Source organism: Melanerpes formicivorus, unplaced genomic scaffold (assembly GCF_026170545.1).
Source record: "Melanerpes formicivorus ecotype bairdi unplaced genomic scaffold, bMelFor1.0.p_v2 SCAF_31, whole genome shotgun sequence".
NCBI lineage: Eukaryota > Metazoa > Chordata > Aves > Piciformes > Picidae > Melanerpes > Melanerpes formicivorus.
The window spans coordinates 4959639-4980704 of NW_027142383.1; the positions used below are offsets into that span (position 1 = coordinate 4959639).

A 21066-nucleotide genomic window follows, 5' to 3' on the forward strand; every position below is an offset into this window, starting at 1 on the left:
ACATTCAGACCTGACTCATGATATGAAGGTAAAAATGCTGGATATTTTGGCATTTGACAATGCTAATGAAGAAACTAAACAGGTTCTCAGCATTTTATCAACAGGTGCCACTGTCTCATGACTGCTGGATGCAACAACGAATGAAGCATCAACAAGCAGCAATGTATTTAGCCACGGCCATAGAAGCAGTCCTGAAACCACCAGTACGACCACTGCACAACGGAAACAACCTGGGTGGAAATCATCATGCCTCTGAGAAACCTAGGTACCTTAAATCAAATTGCCTGACTGCTGGACAGACTCGAAAGTGTCACAGACCTAATAATTTTACTCCAGAGTGTCGCAGAAGCTGCTCCCACAGCGTGAATATACCCCACGCGACAACACCAAACCAGGGTGCTTGGACTGCGCCCCCCCTTCCCCCTCACCCTCCCCCCCCCCCAGTCCCCTCTGGCAGTGCATAGCGGACCTGACAACAGCCGCATATCACTTTTAATCCACAAAGCATTGTCGAGTTCAATTGGCATGGTCCTTTGGGTCACAGACCCTGTGCTCTATTAATTGGCAGATTGTCTGCCTCTAGACAGGGCATCCTTATAATTCCTGGTTCAATACATTCTGATTATGACTGGGCTATGAAAATTATGCTCTATACCATTGCCTCTCCTGTTAGCACTCTTGTTGGGACAGAAATTGCTCAGCTAATACCATCTGAGTCCCGAGTGCCTAAAACTTCTAACAGGATCCAAGGGCAAGAAGGCTCGGGTTCCACCGATATGCCTAATACCTTATTAGCCCTAGAAATCCAAAAGGGAAAACTGGAACAGATTGTAACTGTCAGACACCCTTGTGGACAAATTATATAATTTGCAATTATTATGGATACTGGAGATGATGTCATCATTATACCTAGTCATAAATGGAATGGTCACTAGCCATTGCTCATGGCAAATGCTGAAGTCATGTGTTTCAAAGGTATCCAAACAACCTGGGTTAGCAAAGAGCCAGTGCAATTAGCTTTTAACTATGGCAAATCAATCACTGTAAGACCGTATGTGTTAACCCTTCCAGTTGTTCTATTGGGTTGAGATGCCTTAAGTCAGCTAGGAGCAAAACTCGCTACTGCTCCTTCTCTGTAGTGACTACTAGTCAGCAACCAACCCTCAAAATTAAAATGGAAAACATATAATCCAGTATGGGTGGAACAATGGTCGTTCAGACATGATTGGCTGCAAGTTGTTAAGACCCTAATACAGAAACAATAGCAACTAGGGCACACCTTGCTAGCCACCCTCAACCCACCCCTACCCCCATCCCCAGAAAAGGGAGGATTTTCTGGTACAACTCTTGCCGGCCAAAGCTCTGCTTTGATTTAAAGCTAATTTCTTCATTTCCGATTGCAATGTCCTTAAGAGATTTGTTACTTAGAGTTTTGCTAAGTTTTCCTGGTAAGCATAATGAATGGTAAGCATAATGAATGGCAAGCATTTGGTATTTACAGATACCTATTACATAGTAATTGTAGTAAGGTGTAAGTACTTAGTAATGAGTTCACATTGATCACACTAGATCAGGCTGGCCAGAGCCTCATCCAGCCTGGTCTTAAACACCTCCAGGAACAGCACCCCAACCACCTCCCTGGACAACCCATTCCAGGGCTTCACCACTCTCATGGCGAAGAACTTCCTCCTCACATCTGGCCTGAATCTCCCCACCTCCACCTTCATTCCATTCCCCTTAGTCCTATCAATACCTGATATCCTAAGAAGCCTTCTTGTAGGCCCCCTTCAGATACTGGAAGGCCACAATGAGGTCACCTCGGAGCCTTCTCTTCTGCAGACTGAACAGCCCCAACTCCTTCAGTCTGTCCTCATAGGAGAGGTGCTCCAGCCCTCTGATCATCCTCGTGGCCCTTCTCTGGACACCTTCCAGCACCTCCACATCCCTCTTGTAATAGGGGCTCCAGAATTGGACGCAGTACTCCAGGTGGGGTCTCACCAGAGGTGAGTAGAGGGGGAGGATCACCTCCTATGACCTGCTGGCCACAGTTCTCTTGATGCAGCCCAGGATCTGATTGGCCTTCTGGGCTGCAAGTGCGCATTGAGAGCTCATGTTGAGCTTTTTGTCCACCAGCACCCCCAAGTCTCTCTCCTCAGGGCTGCTTTCCAGCCAGTCACTGCCCAGCCTGTATTTGTGCCTGGGATTGCCTTGACCCAGATGCAGGACCCTGCACTTGCTCTTGTTGAACCTCATGAGGTTGGCTTGTGCCCACCTCTCCAGCCTGTCAAGGTCCCTCTTGATGGCCTCCCTTCCCTCCAGCGTGTCTGCTGCACCACACAGCTTGGTGTCATCAGCAAACTTGCTGAGGGTGCACTCAATGCCACTGTCCATGTCACCCACAAAGATGTTGAACAAGACAGGTCCCAGGACTGATCCCTGAGGGACTCCGCTTGTCACTGGCCTCCACTGGGACATGGACCCATTGACAGCCACTCTTTGGGTGTGGCCATCAAGCCAGTTCCTTATCCATCTAGTGGTCCACCCATCAAACCCATTGTGGTGGGTTAACGCCTATTCTGGAAAACAGGGTGGAGGGTTTGGGAGTGCTTAGCCCTCCCTGCAGGGCCTTTTCTCCATGGGAAACTGAGTCTGTTCCACTCCACACTCCCTTCCCAGCTAGGGTATAAAAGGTAAGGCATTGGAGTCATTAGCACTCCTTTTGGCTCCTGCCTCTCCTGGATGAGAGATACTGCGGCTGCCTCCCTGCTCCTGTGCCACATGATCGGGCCTGATCCTTCTCCCTGCTGCCTCCACGCCTCATCAGAGAGAAACTGGTTTCGTATTCTTCCTCTTTGTTCCCCTCCCATCCATCTTTGTTCCTTACCCTAGTGAACCTTACCTGTTATTGATATATATATATTTTGTTTTGTTTTGTTTAAATAAAAAACTGTTTACCTCTCTACTTCCAAGCCGACACCAAATTATTGTTTGGTGGATTTGCTCCTTTCCTTTTTTTTCCCCTCTCTGCTGGGAGGGAGGAGGGGGGAGCGGGGGAGACATTCTCAGCCTTGCCCCCATCTGAGCTCTTAACTCCCAGTTAAGGCTTAAACCACCACATATCCTTTTCTTTATTTTCTCCTTTTTTCATCTAATTAGCACCCATGTTTCACCAGGTTAGAGACCAGGATGTGGTGCGGGACAGTGTCAAAGGCTTTGCTCAGGTCCAGGTAAACGACATCAGTTGCTCGCCCCTCATCTATTAATGTTGTCACCTGCTCATAGAAGGCCACCAGGTTTGTCAGGGAGGATTTGCCCTTGGCAAAGCCATGCTGACTGTTCCAAATCACCTCTTCACTATTCTTCTGAATCAGTAGGGCCTCCAGGAGGATCTTCTCCATGATTTTTCCAGGGACAGAGGTGAGACTGACTGGCCTGTAGTTCCCTGGTTCTTCCTTCTTACCCTTTTTGAAAATGGGAGTAATGTTTCCCCTTTTCCAGTCTGTGGGGACTTCACCAGATTGCCATGACTTTTGAAATATAATAGAGAGGGGTTTAGCAACCTCATCTGCCAGTTCTCTCAGACATCAACATATTTCTCCTCATTCTCTCATCAACATCTTCCTCCTGGTTGGGTGGTCTATAACAGACTCCAACCAGGATGGCTGCCCTGCCGGTCTTCCTTCTAATTCTCACCCACAAGAACTCATCCCAATCATCCCTGATCTCCAGCTCAATGGCATCTAGTGCCTCCCTGATGTACAGGGCCACCCCTCCACCCCTTCTTCCTTGCCTGTCTCTCCTGAAGAGCCTGTAGCCATCGATTGCACCGCTCCAGTCATGCAAGTCATCCCACCACATCTCTGTGATGGCAACTACTTCATAACTTTCCTGCTGCAACAAGGCTTCCTTGTTTGTTACCCATACTTCGTGCATTAGAATAGAATAGAATAGAATAGAATAGAATAGAATAGAATAGAATAGAATAGAATAGAATAGAATGGAATAGACCAGGTTGAAAGAGACCTTCAAGATCATCGCGTCCAACCTATCATCCAACACCACCTAATCAACTAACCCATGTAACCAAGCACCCTGTCAAGTCTCCTCCTGAACACCTCCAGTGACGGCGACTCCACCACCTCCCCGGGCAGTCCATTCCAATGGGCAATCACTCTCTCTGTGTAAAACTTCCTCCTGACCTCCAGCCTGAACTTCCCCTGGCGCAGCCTGAGAATGTACATACACTTCAGCTGGGCTGCTGGTTTCACCCCTGACTCCAGGTTAACACCTTCAGACTCCTGTCTGTGGGGACTGGTTCCAGCCCCTTCCCTCTTTAAATCTAGTTTAAAGCCCTATCAATCAGACCTGCCAATTCCCTTCCTAGAATGAACATGAAGTAACTCCATAAGGCAGAAAACAACTACAGAGAAAGTTGCATTACTCATCTAAGTTCAACTAGAAAGCAATTAATTAAACAGAGAAATGAATGAACAGCATTCATTTTCTACATTTTGAACCACAAAATGCTGTACTGTAAAATTCTTAACTTGCAATTCCCTGTCCTGCACACTAGTTCAAATATAATGTACAATTAAAAACAGTCTGGTCTAGTTTACACAAGACCAGATATCAGCATACATAACAATTCTTGTCTGGTAACTTGATTTTTTGTTTGTCATTGCTAATGATCCTTACTACAGAGTCCACAAGAATTATTGAGATTCATTAGTCTGTGAAGCTGCAAAATGTCAAATTAGCCTAACCAGTCATAAAAGGCTTAGTAGTTACTCATATTTTGAGTTTCTTCAAATAAAGAATTCTTTAAAACGCTTGATGAATTATTTCAATTTATGCAACACACAAGGCATATACAAAAACCCTTCTGAAGTGTTTTTGAGAGATGTTCAGTAAAAACTTTACACCCTTATAAATATATGGTGAATATATTAATGTTTATTTTCCAGCACTTCTGAGATGAACAAAAGATACTTTTTTTCCATAAAGTGTTAGTTTATTGGGCTGCAAGACTTGGGGCTGTTCAGCCTGGAGAAAATAAGGCTTGGGGGAGACCCTATAGCAGTCTTCCAGTACCTGAAGGGGGTCTACAAGAAAGCTGGGAAGGGACTTTTTACAAGGGCTTGTAGTGATAGGACAAGAGGGAATGGATTTAAGCTTGAGGAGGGCAGATTTAGAATGGACATTAGGAAGAAATTCTTTACAGTATGGGTGGTGAGACACTGGAACAGATTGCCCAGGGAGGTCTGGGAACACATGACCTATAAGGAACGTCTGAGGAAGCTGGGGTTGTTCAATTTAGAGAAGAGACCTTATCACTCTTTACCTGAAAGGAGGTTGGAGCAAGGAGGGGGCAGCCTCTTCTCCTTGGTGGCAAGCAACAGGACTAGAGGAAATGAGGACATTTAGGCTGGATATTAGGAAATACTTCTTTATTGAAAGGATTATCAAACATTGGAATGGTCTGCCCATGGCTGTGGTGGAATCACCATTCCTGGGGGTGTTTAAGTGGTGTGCAGAACTGGCACTTAGGGACATGGTTTAGTGTTGGCCCTTCAGTGCTGGGTCAAGGGTTGGACTGACTGGATAATCTCTGAGGTCTCTTCCAACCAGATATTTTCTGTGATTCTGTGGTGGATGCCCCCTCCCTGGAGGTGTTCAGGGCCAGGTTGGATGAGGCCTTGAGCAATGTGGTCTAGTGGAAGGTGTCCCGGCCTATGGTGAGAGGTTTGGAACTAGATGATCTTTAAGGTCCCTTCCAACCCAAACCATTCTATGAATCTATGGTATGGAATATCCCTTTGGTTAGTTAGGGTAAGGTGTCTTGGCTGTGTCCCCTCTCAACTTCTTCTGCACCTACAGCCTACCTGCTGGGGGGAGGAGGGCAGCATGAGAAAGAGAGAAGGCTTTGACACTGCGTAAGCACTGTTCAACAATAACTAAAATATCTGTGTGTTATCAACACTGTTTTCAGCACAAATGCAAAACATAGCATCATGCAAGCTACTATGAATAAATTTAACACTGTTCCAGACAAAACCAGAACAACTTCATATACATAGTCTGCACAACTTAAATTTATGTATATCTTTTCAATTCTACAGTTTCTATGATGAAAGACAAATATCGTATCTTAAAAATAACCCAAAACACAGCTCCCCCCCAACCACACACAAACAGTATCAGCTTCATAAAGCCATTAGTAAATAAGAATATCTGTGAAACAGAGATACTTTTTTCACTCATTAAAAATCAGCAAACAACATCCCCCAAATTCAAAAACATCTTACCTGCATCAGCTCTGGACCGTTGACCTGGTGATTTTCCAAATGGGGTCTTCATTCATCTGTGTTTAAGTGAGCAGCAAAGCTGCTAGACTAGGGTGAAAATCCACTTCTTTCCCAATCCCAAAATATCTTCTTACTCTCTTAATACAATAGCTACTTATTGATCCACCATTGAATCACCAATCTGTTCTTCCTCAAATATATGAGAAGCACTTTCAACTATACCAATCTGAAAAACAAATCAGAAAGAAGAGTCTGATTTGAGGTCTGGATAAAATAAACAACAAAGTGAAACAAAACTTTTTTTCTTTTTCATGCATGTCATGGTTCGAGCCCAGATGGCATCTAAGCCCCACAGAGCTGCTCACAAAACTGCTGCTGCCTCCCCCGTAGGATAGGAAGCAGAATCAGGGGAAAAAGGCAAAGCTCTAGCTTGAGATAAGGAGAATTTAATAGAACACCACAAAGATAACATGAATCAAAAACCCAATAATACTAATGAAATAGTATATAAAGTGAGTGATACAAAACACAGCCACCTGACTGCTTCCCTGCGGCCACCATCTCTATGTCACAGTCAAGTGCTCAAAGCACTCACACTGGCCCCACCCAGCCCTTCCCTTATATAACAGGCATAATGTCAGCATAGTACGGAATACATCATGCAGGAAAAAAAGTCATGCAGGAAAAACATTAGAGAGGCAAAAGCCCATTTAGAGCTTAGACTGGCCACTGCAGTGAAGGACAACAAAAAATACTTTTACAAATATATTAATAGCAAGAGGAGGGACAAGGACAACCTCCAGTCCTTAATGGACAAGGAGGGGAATATTGTAAAGAAAAGATGAGGAAAAGGCAGAGGTACTCAACACCTCCTTTGCCCCAATCTTCAATAGTGGGACACAATGTCTTCTGGACAACTGGCCTCCTGATTTGGCAGCTGGAGTCAGGGAGCAGTATAGTTCCCCTGTGATGCAGGAGGAAGTAGTTAGAGACCTGCTTAGCTGCTTGGATCCCCACAAGTCCATGGGACCAGATGGGATCCATCCTAGGGTGCTGAGAGAGCTGGCAGATGAGCTGGCCAAGCCACTCTCCATCATTTTTCAACAGTCCTGGCTCACTGGAGAGGTCCCAGAGGACTGGAAGCTGGCCAACGTTGTGCCCATCCACAAGAAGGGCCGGTTGGATGAGCCAGGGAATTATAGGCCTGTCACCTGACCTCAGTGCCAGGCAAGATAATGGAACAGGTCATCTTGAGTGCAATCACACAGCACTTATGGGATGGCCAAGGGATCAGGTCCAGGAAACATGGATTTAGGAAGGGCAGGTCCTGCTTGACCAACCTGATCTCCTTCTATGATCAGGTAATCCACCTGGTGGATGTGGGGAGGCCTGTGGATGTAGTCTCCCTGGACTTCATCAAGGCCTTTGACACCATCCCCCACAGCAAACTGCTGGCTAAGCTGGCAGCTCATGGCTTGGACCACAACACTCTGTGTTGGGTTAGGAACTGGCTGGAGTGCCAAGCCTAGAGAGTGGTGGTGAATGGTGCCACATCCAGCTGGCGACCAGTCACCAGTGGCGTCCCCCAAGGATCAGTGCTGGGCCCCATGCTCGTTAACATCTTTATTGATGATCTGCATGAGGGGATTGAGACAGTCATCAGCAAATTTGCAGATGACACCAAATTAGAAGCAGATGTTGGTCAGTTAGAGGGTAGAAGGGCTGTGCAGAGGGACCTCGACTGACTGGACAGATGGGCAGAGTCCAACAGGATGGCATTCAACAAGTCCAAGTGCCGAGTGCTGCACTTTGGCCATGGCAACCCCATGCAGAGCTGCAGGCTGGAGTCGGAGTGGCTGGAGAGCTCCCAAACAGAGAGGGACCTGGGGGTGCTGGTTGACAGTCACCTAAACATGAGCCAGCAGTGTGCCCAGGTGGCCAAGAAGGCCAATGGCATCCTGGCCTGCATTAGGAATAGTGTGGCCAGCAGGAGCAGTGAAGTCATTGTGGCCCTGTACACTACATTGGTTAGGCCACACCTTGAGTCCTGTGTCCAGTTCTGGGCCTCTTAGTTTAGGAAGGACATCGAGACACTTGAACATGTCCAGAGACAACAACAAGGGCAACAAGGCTGGTGAGAGGCCTTGAGCACAAGCCCTATGAGGACAGGCTGAGGGAGCTGGGATTGTTTAGCCTGGAAAAGAAGAGGCTCAGGGGTGACCTCATTGCTCTCTACAGCTACCTGAAAGGTGGTTGTAGCCAGGAAGGGGTTGGTCTCTTCTCTCTAGCAACGAGCACCAGAACAAGAGGACACAGTCTCAAGCTGCACCAGGGGAAGTTTAGGCTCAAGGTGAGGAGAAAGTTCTTCACCGAGAGAGTCATTCGTCATTGGAATGGGCTGCCCAGGGAGGTGGTGGAGTCACCGTCCCTGGAGATGTTCAAAAGGAGACTGGATGTGGCACTTGGTGCCATGGTCTAGTCATGAGGTCTGTGGTGACCTCAATGATCCTTGAGGTCTTTTCCAACTTTGGTGATACTGTGATGTGTGTCTCGTTGTGACCGTTTGAGGCTGTCCCCTTAAGAAAGGGAATATTGTGGCCGGATGTTTGTAAACGAAAGACGGATCTAAACTAATTTCATTGGTAGATTGGGGGGAAGCACCTTCTGAACTGGGAGTACAGCAGTTTTCTGGTCAGTCTTTTTTCCCCCTCCTTCAGTGGCTTGCAGCTCGCAGCTTTCTGGGCTTTCAGCCAAACTGACCTTGGAACTGATAAACTGCAAGACCTGTATTAACTGCTTTCCAATTAACAACTGCTTTTTTTTTTCTTTCTTTCCTCTCTCTTTCTAACCCTCTCTGGGGAAAAGGGGGAGAGAAAGGGGTACAGGTGTGGGGAACCCCCCTCAGCAGAGGAGGGAGCTCTCATTTCTGTGCTACTTTGTTGTATATTTCTGTATATATTGTAAATACTGTAAATTCTGTATATATTTCCCTGCGTTCCCTAAATTGCTTTGTAAATATACAGCACACGCTCCTTTGCTAATCCGGCCTTTCCCCCAACCCTACGACACTCGTAAACAACCCTGTTTCTGGGGTAAGAGCATGTTTAAGGCCACTGCTCCTGCCTGACCAGACCTATGTTTCTGCCTTTTATGGCCACAGCCTTGCAGAACCCCTTTTCATTAGGTAACTAGGTGCTGATTTCAGTTGCCCTATTGGCCCAATCAAATCTCAGGCAAGATTTTTATACAGGCTGATTTCTAGTCACCTGTGCCTTGCTCAGGCCTTGCCTGCTTGAACCTGCTTGTACATTGTCCGGCTTGAAGTTGCCTCAAGTTGCATTGCCTCGAATGCCCAGTCCAGAGCCTGGGATATAGCCACAAGCCTACACATTGCAAGCTATGAGAGAAGAAATGATCTTAGGACCTGGAGCCAAACCAAGCTTGCTTCCCTTTGCAACCAGAATTTTCCCGTGCCTCAGTTTCCCCAGGACAAAGCATGTGCCCATCACGAGAAGCGTCACTAACAGCCCGCCATCTGCTGAAGCCAGACCAGCCATCAAAGACCTCATGGCATTCCTGATGGCAACCTGCTGTGCCTGGTGCATGAGAGCGCCCCAAAGTCTCTAATACACAGCAGCAGCACTCCCCACTTGGGTGGAACCAGATATGAATAATTAGTTCATTGCCTCTTTGCCTTAACAGTTCATGTTGAGTCTCCCCCTCCCCCATGTGGTCAAGCTCCATTTCACTCCTGGGGTATTCTCTTTTTGTACATTCCCATTGTAAATATATTCTAACTGTACATCAAACCTTTTGATATGCTTTGGCAATTTTCATATTAATAAAATGTTATTCATATCTTTATTAATATTTGCCATATAATTTATAAATTAAGGAACAATACTATGTCCTTTAAAAAGAAGCCCTTTCTCTTGTCTCTGACCTCCCTTGCAAGGTTGAATTCCAATGAGACCTTAGCCTTCCTAGTTGCCTCCCTACATCCGCTAACAACAGTCTTATACTCCTCCCAAGTTGCCAGCCCGTCCTTCCATAATCTGTAGACTCTCTCCTTCCACCTGAGTTTGAGTTGGGGCTGTTCAGTCTGGAGAAGAGAAGGCTCCAAGGAGACCTTATTGTGGTCTTCCCGTATCTTAAGGGAGCCTACATGAAAACTCGGGAGGGACTTTTTAGGGTGTCAGGTAGTGATAGGACTAGGGGGAATGGAACAAAAATAGAAATGGGTAGATTCAGACTGGATGTTAGGAAGAAGTTCTACACCATGAGGGTAGTGACACTCTGGAACATGTTGCCCAGGAAGGTGGTAGAAGCCATATCCCTGGAGGTTGTTAAGGCCAGGCTGGATGTGGCTCTGAGCAACCTGATCTAGTGTGAGGTGCCACTGCCCATGGCGGGGGGGGGGGGGTTGGAACTAGATGATTGTGACAGTTTATGCTGTGCCTTTAAGAAAGGATAGCTGCAGAATTCTCTAGCTGAATGTTTGGGTGTAAAATGGAAAACAAAAGGAAGATAATTCTAAAGGAATTTCATTGGTAGATGAGTGGGATGTTGTTTTATGATCTTACATTCTGTTCTCACTCCGGCTTCTGTCTTTCTCCTGGCATGCACGCTGACCTTGGACAGAGAGGGAGGCCTCTTTTATCTAGTGAACCCTCAGATAAGAAAAATTAACTTCTTAACAAAGCTTTGAGCTAACTGAAATTTCCCTAATATTTTTCTCCTTTTGTCTTTTCTTCTAATTAACTTGAGCAAAAGGGGAGGGACAGAGGTTTGGGGGGAACCCGAGGTGGAATCCTCCTCCAAGGGGGATTTCTGTGTTGTTTCTTTCCTGTAAATTCTTGTATAATATTGTAAATACTGTATATTTTGTATATATTCATTGCATTCCATTATTGCTTGTAAAATACAGCTTCATTCATACCTCCGACTGAGTTCAGCTGTGCTTTTTGTTGATGTTGGTGGATTAAACCATCACACTACAACAATGATCCCTGAGGTCCCTTCCAACCCTAACAATTCTATGATTCTATATAGCAAATAAAACACAGGTAGCTTTTTTTTTTATCCAAACTGACACATACAGAATACACTATAATAGCCTTTACAGACTATCAGTATACTTTAGAAAAGCATCACAGCCTACCAGGTAGGAAAGGTTTGCCCCTACACCTGACTGCACAGGTCACCAACAGCCCACTTGCAGGTTTCATTTAACGAACATTCTTCTGATTAGCTATCAGCTGAAGCAGTATAATGCTTTTGGCACTAACAATTTGGATGAGGCCGGTCTGTTATTTAGATTCCCTAATTCTTATCATATTAATAGAATGGGTGACCCCATGCAAGTCTTCTGAATAGTCCACTCCCCCCAAGTCAATCAATGTTAAAGCATCTCCTAAATAACAAGGGAGAATATAAAAATATACACATTCTTTTACTTTATGATATACATTTTCACCACCCTGAGGTATGAAAATTCAGCCACTAAAATTCCAAATCATTGTGAAAGTATCTTACAGACTCATTTGGCTTATCAGTTACCAAGAACTTTTTTCCCTAGCATTAGGATTTAGTAGGAGTAGTAACATCTGACACTAGTAGGATAAATTATAGTATAGTTCTGTCATAGGGTTGGAAGGGTAAGGCCCAAAAGCCTCCTCCCTCCCCCCTGTAAAGTAAAGGGAAAGAAAATTGAAGGGAAAGGGAAAAAAAACCTCACAGCTGAATTAGCAAAGCAGTGGAGCTGTATATTTACAAAGCAATACAGGATATGCAGGGAAATATATACAAATTTACAATATTTACAATATATACAAAGATATACAATAAAGTAGCACAGAAATGAGAGTTCCCCCCCTCTGCTGAGGGGTTCCCCACCTCCGCTCTCCCCCTCTCTCCCCCTTTTCCCCAGAGCGGGTTAGAAAGAGAGAGAAAGAGAAAAAGGGGTTAGAAGCAGTTGTTTTAATTGGAAAGGAGTTAATACAGGCCTTGGTAGCTTATCGGTTTCAAGGCCAAAGCCTTGGATGAAAGCCCAGGAGCTGCAAGCTGCTGCCCGAAGGAGAAGCGGAAGAAAGACTGAAGATAAAGTGCCGGAATGCCCAGGATACCCTCCTGCACTCCCAGTTCAGAAGGTGCTTCCTCCCACTCTACCAATGAAATTAGTTTAGATCGTTCTTTTCATTTATCAACTTCCGTCCACCATATTCCCTTTTCTTAAGGGGACAGCATCAAATGGTCACAAGTTCTGTGAACGCAAAAATTATTTACAACTGGTAACTGCAAAGAGTAATACATTTCAATGATAGATTTATCAGTTGACAAAACGCAAGTCAATCACTACTTTCCCTCCCCTCTGATATTCTCTACAGCTTTTCCTCTATCTATTGATTTATTGTTATTTGCCTAGAAGTCTACAGGAACAAGCAGTACTGGTATACAAAGTGTACCTCTGTGTGTGTATATTTCAATATAAAAATAAAATTGAAAATTATTGGCTTGGGCTCCCTACGCTACCAGCGGTTCTTTTAAAAAGCTGGCGGCAACTCGCGGCAGCTTCCGTTTCAGCCCATGTGCTCTCACGAGAACACACCGTGACCAGGAGCCTCGGAGAAGGACTAACTGCATTATTTTTCAAGCTGCAGGGATGGCAGGACTCGTGCGGCACCTCAGCACTTGGCTAGATTCGGCGCTGCAGTTTCTCCACATGGTTGCGGCTCGAGAGTGCTTGGGCTCCCTACGCAACCGGCGGTGCTTTTAAAAAGCCGGCGGCAACTCGTGGCAGCTTCCGTTTCAGCTCATGTGCTCGCTCAGACGTGCACAGCCCTGCACATTTTCTAAAACTTTCTCCAGTAGGTCCCGTGGGCAGGGCTAGCCATGGTGGTAACTCGTCGAAATAACTCCTTTAAAAAATCAGTCTCGATTCAGACTGAGGGGGAATATAAGCAGGTAGGTAGGTGTCATAAGCAAGAGGTAGATGTCCAGGCATATGGCTGCAGAAAATGCTGGAGCCTAGCACTTGAGATGCAGGGTAGCGGGGGCAACTCTTGCATAAAGTGTGAGCAAACTGACTATCTGCTTAACCTGGTGGCCAGACTGAAGGACGAGGTTGCTAGTCTTAGAGATGTAAGGGGCTGTAGGAAAGAGATAAAGCAAAGGAGGAAAGAGATGAACCAGAGGAGGAAAGAGATGAATCAGAGTAAGCAGGCTCTGCAGGCTCCCCCAGCAGAGGCTGGTTATTCAAAAAGCAGAGGGGAATGGACGCAGGTTCCTCTCAAAAGACACAAAGTAAAAACTCCTTGCCTCCTCTCACCCTCCCCACTGCTCTTGGAAAACAGGTATGGGGCACTGGAGATCGAGGGTGAGGTGATCCTGATGCCGGAGGACACACCATCTGGGGTTCTCCCTGAGGCTAAACAGCCTAAGGCTAAAAAGCCTAAGGTTAAACAGCCTAAGGCAAAGCAGCCTAAGTTTAAGCAGCCTTCCCCCGGCATCAGGACCTGCTTCCTCAAAAAAAAGAGAAGGGTAATTGTTATTGGTGATTCCCTCCTGACGGGAACGGAGGGCCCCATATGTTGGCCTGACACATCTTATAGGGAAGTTTCTTGTCTCCCAGGAGCCCAAGCTAATGATGTTACCAGAAGGCTGCCTAGACTGGTACAGCCCTCTGACTACTATCCCTTACTAGTTATGCAGTTAGGGAATGATGATGTTGCAAATAGAACTCCCAGGGCTATCAAAAATTACTTCAGGGCCCTGGGAGACCAGGTTGAGGGGTCAAGTGTACAAATAATTTTTTCAATACCCTTAGTTTCAGGAGGGAATACCATAAGGAACAGGACAGCAGCTATAGTCAACAAGTGGCTTAGAGGCTGGTGCAGTCAAAAGAATTTTGGGTTTTTTGATCTTGGAAAACTTTCTACTGCACCAGGCCAGCTGGCCACAGATGGAGTACATCTGTCCCAGAGAAGGGGAAAGGTCACAGTATATGAGAACGGCCTGTCCCCCAAAGGTAAAAAGATCATGGGAAGGGAATTGGCAGGTCTCATCAACAGGGCTTTAAACTAGTTTCGAAGGGGGGAAGGGGCTGAAACTAGTCCCCTCAGGCAGGAGTCTGGGGGTGATAGGCTAGAGTCAGAGGTGAAACCAGCAGCATATCTGCAGTGCATGTACACTAATGCACAAACCGTGGGTAACAAACAAGAAGAGCTGGAAACCTTGTTGCAGCAGGAAAGTTCTGATGTAGTTGCCATCACAGAGACGTGGTGGGATGACTCGCATGACTGGAGTGCTGCAATTGATGGCTACAGGCTCTTCAGGAGAGACAGGCAAGGAAGAAGGGGTGGAGGGGTGGCCCTGTACATCAGGGAGGCACTAGAGGCCATTGAGATGGAGATCAGGGACGATCAGGTTGAATGCTTGTGGGTAAGAATTAGAGGGAAGACCAGCAGGGCAGGCATCCTCGTTGGAGTCTGTTATAGACCACCCAACCAGGAGGAAGATGTTGATGAGTCATTCTATAGGCAGCTTAGGGCTCTCTCAGGATCGCCTGACCTTGTTCTCATGGGCGACTTCAACCTGCCTGATATCTGCTGGGATCTCAACACAGCAGAGAGGAGGCAGTCTAGGAGGTTCTTAGAGTGCATGGAGGACAGCTTCTTATCCCAGGTGCTGCGAGAGCCTACCAGGGGTAAGGCTATGCTTGACCTCCTCTTCACCAATAGGGAAGGGCTGGTGGGTGATGTAGTGGTCTGAGGTTGTTTAGGGGCCAGTGACCATGAGATAATTGAATTTTCAGAATTCGGTCAAGCTAAGAGGGGTAGCAAGAAGACCTCCACTCTGGACTTCTGGAGGGCAGACTTCAGGTTACTCAAGGAACTAACTCAGAGGGTTAGACCTGCTCGGTATCTCAGCACTCGGCTAGAATCAGCGCTTGCCGTTCTCCACGTGCTTGCTGCTCGGGATCACTCGGGCTCCCTGCATCACCGGCGGTTCTTTTAAAAGCTGGCGGCACCTCGCGGGTGTAGTGGGTTGAGAGAGAAGGCCTAGCGTTCCCTCCCACACAAAGGGGAAAAAAAACCCCACAGCTAACTCAGTCGGAGAACCGAAAGGGATGCTATATTTGCAAGCAATGTGAAAATGCAGGTTAGATATACACAACATATACCATATTTACAATATATATACAGAAATATACAGCAAGGAATAAAAAAGAATACAGGAATGAAATTCCCTCCTCCAAACAGAAGAGGGTTCCCCTCCTGTACCCCGCTCTACCCCCTACCTCCCTTTTTTCCCAAAAGAGTTAGAGAGAGAAAAAGGCAGTTATTAAGGATAAATGATTTTAGTAGGCCTCATGCAAATTAATTGCAGGATTAGTGCTTATCTTATCCAAGGTCGCTCTGGCTAGGTGCCCAGAAGCAGGCAAGCTGGAAGGGAGAGGGAAAGGAACAAGCTAACTGACAAAAAATTCTAACTGCACTAAAACTTAAAACTGCGTTCTACCAATCTACCAATGAAATTCGTTTAGACCTGTCTTTATTTACAAAATATTCAGCCAGAGTGTCCCAGCACTGTCCCTTTCTTAAAGGCACAGCCTCAAACGGTCACAGCGGGCAGTTCCGTTTCAGCGGGAAGCTCGCTTGGGAACACACCACGACCAGCAGCCTCGGAGAGGACTAGCTGCTTTCCTTTTCAACCTATGGGAAAGGCAGGACCCGCTCGGTATCTCAGCACTCGGCTAGAATCGGTGCTTGCTGTTCTCCACGTGCTTGCTGCTTGGGATCACTCGGGCTCCCTGCGTCACTGGCGGCTCTTTAAAATGCCAGTGGCGACTCGCGGGCGGTTCCATTTCAGTCCGTGTATTCTTCCTTGGCTGCGGCTAGATGCCCGCGCTGCCGCACTTTTTCTAAAACTTTCTCCAGTAGGTCCCGTGGGCAGGGCTAGGCATGGTGGTAACTCATCGCAATAACTCCTTCAAAGAATCAGTCTCAACTCAGACTGAGGGGGAATATAAGCAGGTAGGTAGTTGTCATAAGCAAGAGGTAGGTGTCCAGGCATCTGGCTGCAGAGAGTGCTGGAGACTGGCACTTGAGATGCAGGGTAGTGGGGACAACTCTGGCATTAGGTGTGAGCAGATCAACTATCTGCCTAACCTGGTGGCCAGACTGAAGGACGAGGTTGCTAGACTTAGAGATGTAAGAGATTGTAGAAGAGAGACGAATTTGAGTAACCAGGCTCTGCAGGCTCCCCCAGCAGAAACTGGTTATCCAAAAAGCAGAGGGGAATGGACTCAGGTTCCTCTCAAAAGATGCAAGGTTAAACCTCTTTGCCTCCCCTCACCTTCCCCACTGCCCTTGGAAAACAAGTATGGAGCAATGGAGGTCGAGGGTGAGGCGATTCTGATACCAGAGGACACACCATCTGGGATTTTCCCTGAAGCAAAACAGCCTAAGGCAAAACAGCCTAAGGTTAAACTGCCTAAGGCAAAACACCCTGTCGTAGGGTTGGGGGAAAGGCCAGGCCCCTCCCCCCCCACTGTGAGTAGAGGGAAAGAAAATTGAAGGGAAAGGAACAAAAACTCACAGCTGAATTAGCAAAGCAGTGGGTGCTGTATATTTACAAAGCAATATAGGATATGCAGGGGAATATATACAGAATTTACAGTATTTACAATATATACAGAAATACACAACAAAGTAGCACAGAAATGAGAGTTCCCCCCTCTGCTGGGGGGGTTCCCCACCTCTGCTCCCCCTTCTCTCCCCCTTTCCCCAGAGAGGGTTAGAAAGAGAGAAAAGAGAAAAAAAAAGAGCAGTGATTAATTAGAAGCAGTTAGGCCGTTACGTGTTAGAAAGTTTTTATCTCTTCCCAAGGCTGAGTCTGGCCGAAAGCCCAGAAAGCTGCATGCCACCCAAGGAGGGGGGAAGACAGACTGACCAGAAAAGTGCAGGAATGCCCAGGATGCTCTGCTGCACTCCCAGTTCAGAAGGTGCTTCCTCCCAATCTACCAATGAAATTAGTTTAGATCCGTCTTTTCATTTACAAACATCCGACCACCATATTCCCTTTCTTAAGGGGACAGCCTCAAACGGTCACACACCCTAAGGTTAAACAGCCTTCCCCCGGCATCAGGACTTGCTCCCTTACAAAAAAGAGGAGGGTGATTGTTATTGGTGATTCCCTCCTGAGGGCAACAGAAGGCCCCATATGTTGGCCAGACCCTACTCACAGGGAAGTTTCTTGCCTCCCAGGAGCTCAAGTTAGAGATGGTACCAGAAGGCTGCCTAGTCTGGTGCAGCCCTCTGACTACTATCCCTTAATAGTTACCCAGTTAGGGAATGATGATGTTGCAACCAGAACTCCCAGGGCTATCAAGAATGACTTCAAGGCCCTGGGCATCTGGTTGAGGGGTCAGGTGCACAAATAATTTTTTCATGTATACCCTTAGTTACAGGAAGAAATACAAGAAGGACCAGGTCAGCAGCTATAGTCAACAAGTGGCTTAGAGGCTGGTGTAGTCAAAAGAATTTTGGGTTTTTCGATCTTGAAAAATTTTCTACTGCACCAGGCCAGCTGGCACCAGGTGGAGTACATCTGTGCCAGAGGAGGGGAAAGATCAGACTGTACGAGAATGGCCTATCCCTGAAAGGGAAAAAGATTCTAGGAAGGGAATTGGCAGGTCCCATTGATAGGGCTTTAAACTAGATTCAAAGGGGGAAGGCGCTGGAACCAGTCCCCCCAGACAGGAGTCTGAGGGTGGTAAGCTGGAGTCAGGGGTGAAACCAGCAGCCCAGCTGCAGTGCATGTACACTAATGCACGAAGCATGGGTAACAAACAAGAGGAGCTGGAAGCCTTGTTGTAGCAGGAAAGTTATTATGCAGTTGCCATCACAGAGAGGTGGTGAGACGACTCGCATGACTGGAGTGCTACAATTGATGGCTACAGGCTCTTCAGGAGAGACAGGCAAGGAAGAAGGGGTGGAGGAGTGGCCCTGTACATCAGGAAGGCACTAGATGCCATTGAGCTGGAGATTAGGGACGATCGGGTTGAATGCTTGTGGGTAAGAATTAGAGGGAAGACCGGCAGGGCAGACATCCTGGTTAGAGTCTGTTATAGACCACCCAAACAGGATGACGATGTTGATGAGTCATTCTACAGGCAGCTTAAGGCTGTCTCAGGATCACCTGACCTTGTTCTCATGGGCGACTTCAACCTGCCTGATATCTGCTGGGATCTCAACATAGCAGAGAGGAGGCAGTCTGTGAGGTTCTTAGAGTGCATGGAGGACAGCTTCTTATCCCAGGTGCTGCGAGAGCCTACCAGGGGTAAGGCTATGCTTGACCTCCTCTTCACCAATAGGGAAGGGCTGGTGGGTGATGTAGTGGTCTGAGGTTGTTTAGGGGCCAGTGACCATGAGATAATTGAATTTTCAGAATTCGGTCAAGCTAAGAGGGGTAGCAAGAAGACCTCCACTCTGGACTTCTGGAGGGCAGACTTCAGGTTACTCAAGGAACTAACTCAGAGGGTTCCTTGGGATAAAGCCCTTAAAAATAAAGGGGTCCAGGAGAGCTGGACCTCCCTCAAGGAAGAACTCTTGAAGGCTCAGGAACAGGCTGTGCCAATGTGCGGGAAGATGAGCCGCTGGGGCAGATGGCCAGCCAGGATGGGTAATGAAATTTTAATAGAATGAAAGGAAAAAAAGAGTGTGTATCATCTTTGGAAGAAAGGTGAGGCAACCCATAGAATGTTTAAGGATGTTGCTAAATCATGTAGGAAGAAAATTAGGGAGGCAAAAGCACATTTGCAGCTTAAACTGACCTCTGCTGTGAAGGACAACAAAAAGTCCTTCTATAAATACATGAATAGCAAGAGGAAGGGAAAGGACAACCTCCACTCCTTGGTGGACACGGAGGGGAACGTTGTATCAAAGGATGAGGAAAAGGCAGAGATACTTAACACCTTCTTTGCCTCAATTTTGACTAGCAGGACAGAACATCTTCCAGACAGCTGGCCTGCAGAGCTGGCAGAAGGAGCCAGGGAGCAGCACAGTTTCCCTATGTTCTATGAGGAGGTGGTTGGAACTCTCCTCAGCCGCTCGGAACCCGACAAGTCCATGGGACTAGATGGGATCCATCGTAGGGTGCTGAGAGAGCTGGCGGATGAGCTGGCTAAGCCACTATCCATCATTTTTCAACAATTCTGGCTCACTGGAGAGGTCCCAGAAGACTGGAAGCGGGCCAACATGGTGCCCATCCACAAGAAGGGCCAGTTGGATAAGCCAGGGAATTACAGGCCTGTCAGCCTGAACTCAGTGCCAGGCAAGATTATGGAACAGGTCATCTTTGCCCAAGGAGGTGGTGGAGTCGCCATCATTGGAGGTGTTCAGGAGGAGACTTGATGGGGTACTTGGTGCCATGGGTTAGCTGTTCGGGTGGGTTGGATTGGTTGATGGGTTGGACACGATGATCTTGAAGGTCTCTTCCAAGCTGGTTTGGTTTGTTCTAAATAAATAAAGGTTCATTCTAAATAAATCTTGATGGCAATCACACTACACTTACATGGTGGTAAAGAGATCAGGCCCAGCCCGCATGGATTTAGGAAGGGCAGGTCCTGCTCTTTAACATCTTTATTGATGATCTGGATGAGGGCATTGAGTCCATCATCAGTAAATTTGCTGACTACATCAAGCTGGGGGCAGTTGATCTGTTGGAGGGTAGAGAGGCTCTGCAGAGGGACCTCGACAGGCTGGACAGATGGGCAGAATCCAACGGTATGAGATTTAACACATCTAAGTGCTGGGTTCTGCACATTGGCCACAACAACCCCATGCAGTGCTACAGGCTGGGGTCAGAGTGGCTGGAGAGCGTCCTGGTAGCGAGGGACCTGGGGGTACTGGTCGATGGTAGGCTGAACATGAGACTGCAGTGTGCCCAGGCGGCCAAGAGGGCCAATGGCATCCTGGCCTGCATCAGGAACAGTGTGGCCAGCAGGAGCAGGGAGGTCATTCTGCCCCTGTACGCTGCACTGGTTAGGCCGCACCTCGATTCCTGTGTCCAGTTCTGGGCCCCTCAGTTTAGGAAGGATGTTGACTTGCTGGAGCGAGTCCAGAGAAGGGCAACGAAGTTGGTGAGGGGTTTGGAACACAAGCCCTATGAGGAAAGACTGAGGGAGCTGGGGCTGCTTAGCCTGGAGAGGAGGAGACTCAGGGGTGACCTTATTGCTCTCTAAAACTACCTTAAGGGAGGTTGTAGACAGGTGGAGTTTGGTCTCATAGAATAGAATCGAATAGAATAGAATAGAATAGAATAGAATAGAATAGAATAGAATAGAATTGAATAGACCAGGTTGGAAGAGACCTTCAAGATCATCGTGTCCAACCCATCAACCAATCCAACCCACCTAAACAACTAACCCATGGCACCAAGCGCCCCATCAAGTCTCCTCCTGAAAACCTCCAATGACAGTGACTTCACCACTTCCCCAGGCAGCCCATTCCAATGGGCAATCACTCTCTCTGTATAGAACTTCTTCCTAACATCCAACCTTAGAATAAACCAGGTTGGAAGAGACCTTCAAGATTATCGCATCCAAGATCATCTTCTCCCAGGCAACCAGCACCAGAACAAGAGGACACAGTCTCAAGCTGCCACAGGGGAGGTTTAGGCTAGAGGTTAGGAAGAAGTTTGTTACACAGAGAGAGTGATTGCCCATTGGAATGGGCTGCCCGAGGAGGTGGTGGAGTCA

The 21066-nt window shown here is 47.1% G+C and overlaps 1 protein-coding gene across 3 annotated transcripts in view; it reads right to left on the minus strand.

Annotated features, from left to right (window-relative positions):
• SPIN1 (spindlin 1) overlaps positions 1 to 21066 on the minus strand; it is a 271264-nt gene that overhangs the window by 128855 nt on the left and 121343 nt on the right. For all 3 annotated transcript variants that reach the window (XM_068155424.1, XM_068155425.1, XM_068155427.1), the window contains one exon: positions 6306 to 6531. In XM_068155424.1, the coding sequence (XP_068011525.1) occupies positions 6306 to 6357 (52 nt within the window). In that variant the 5' untranslated portion in view covers positions 6358 to 6531. The remainder of the gene's footprint in view (positions 1 to 6305; positions 6532 to 21066) is intronic.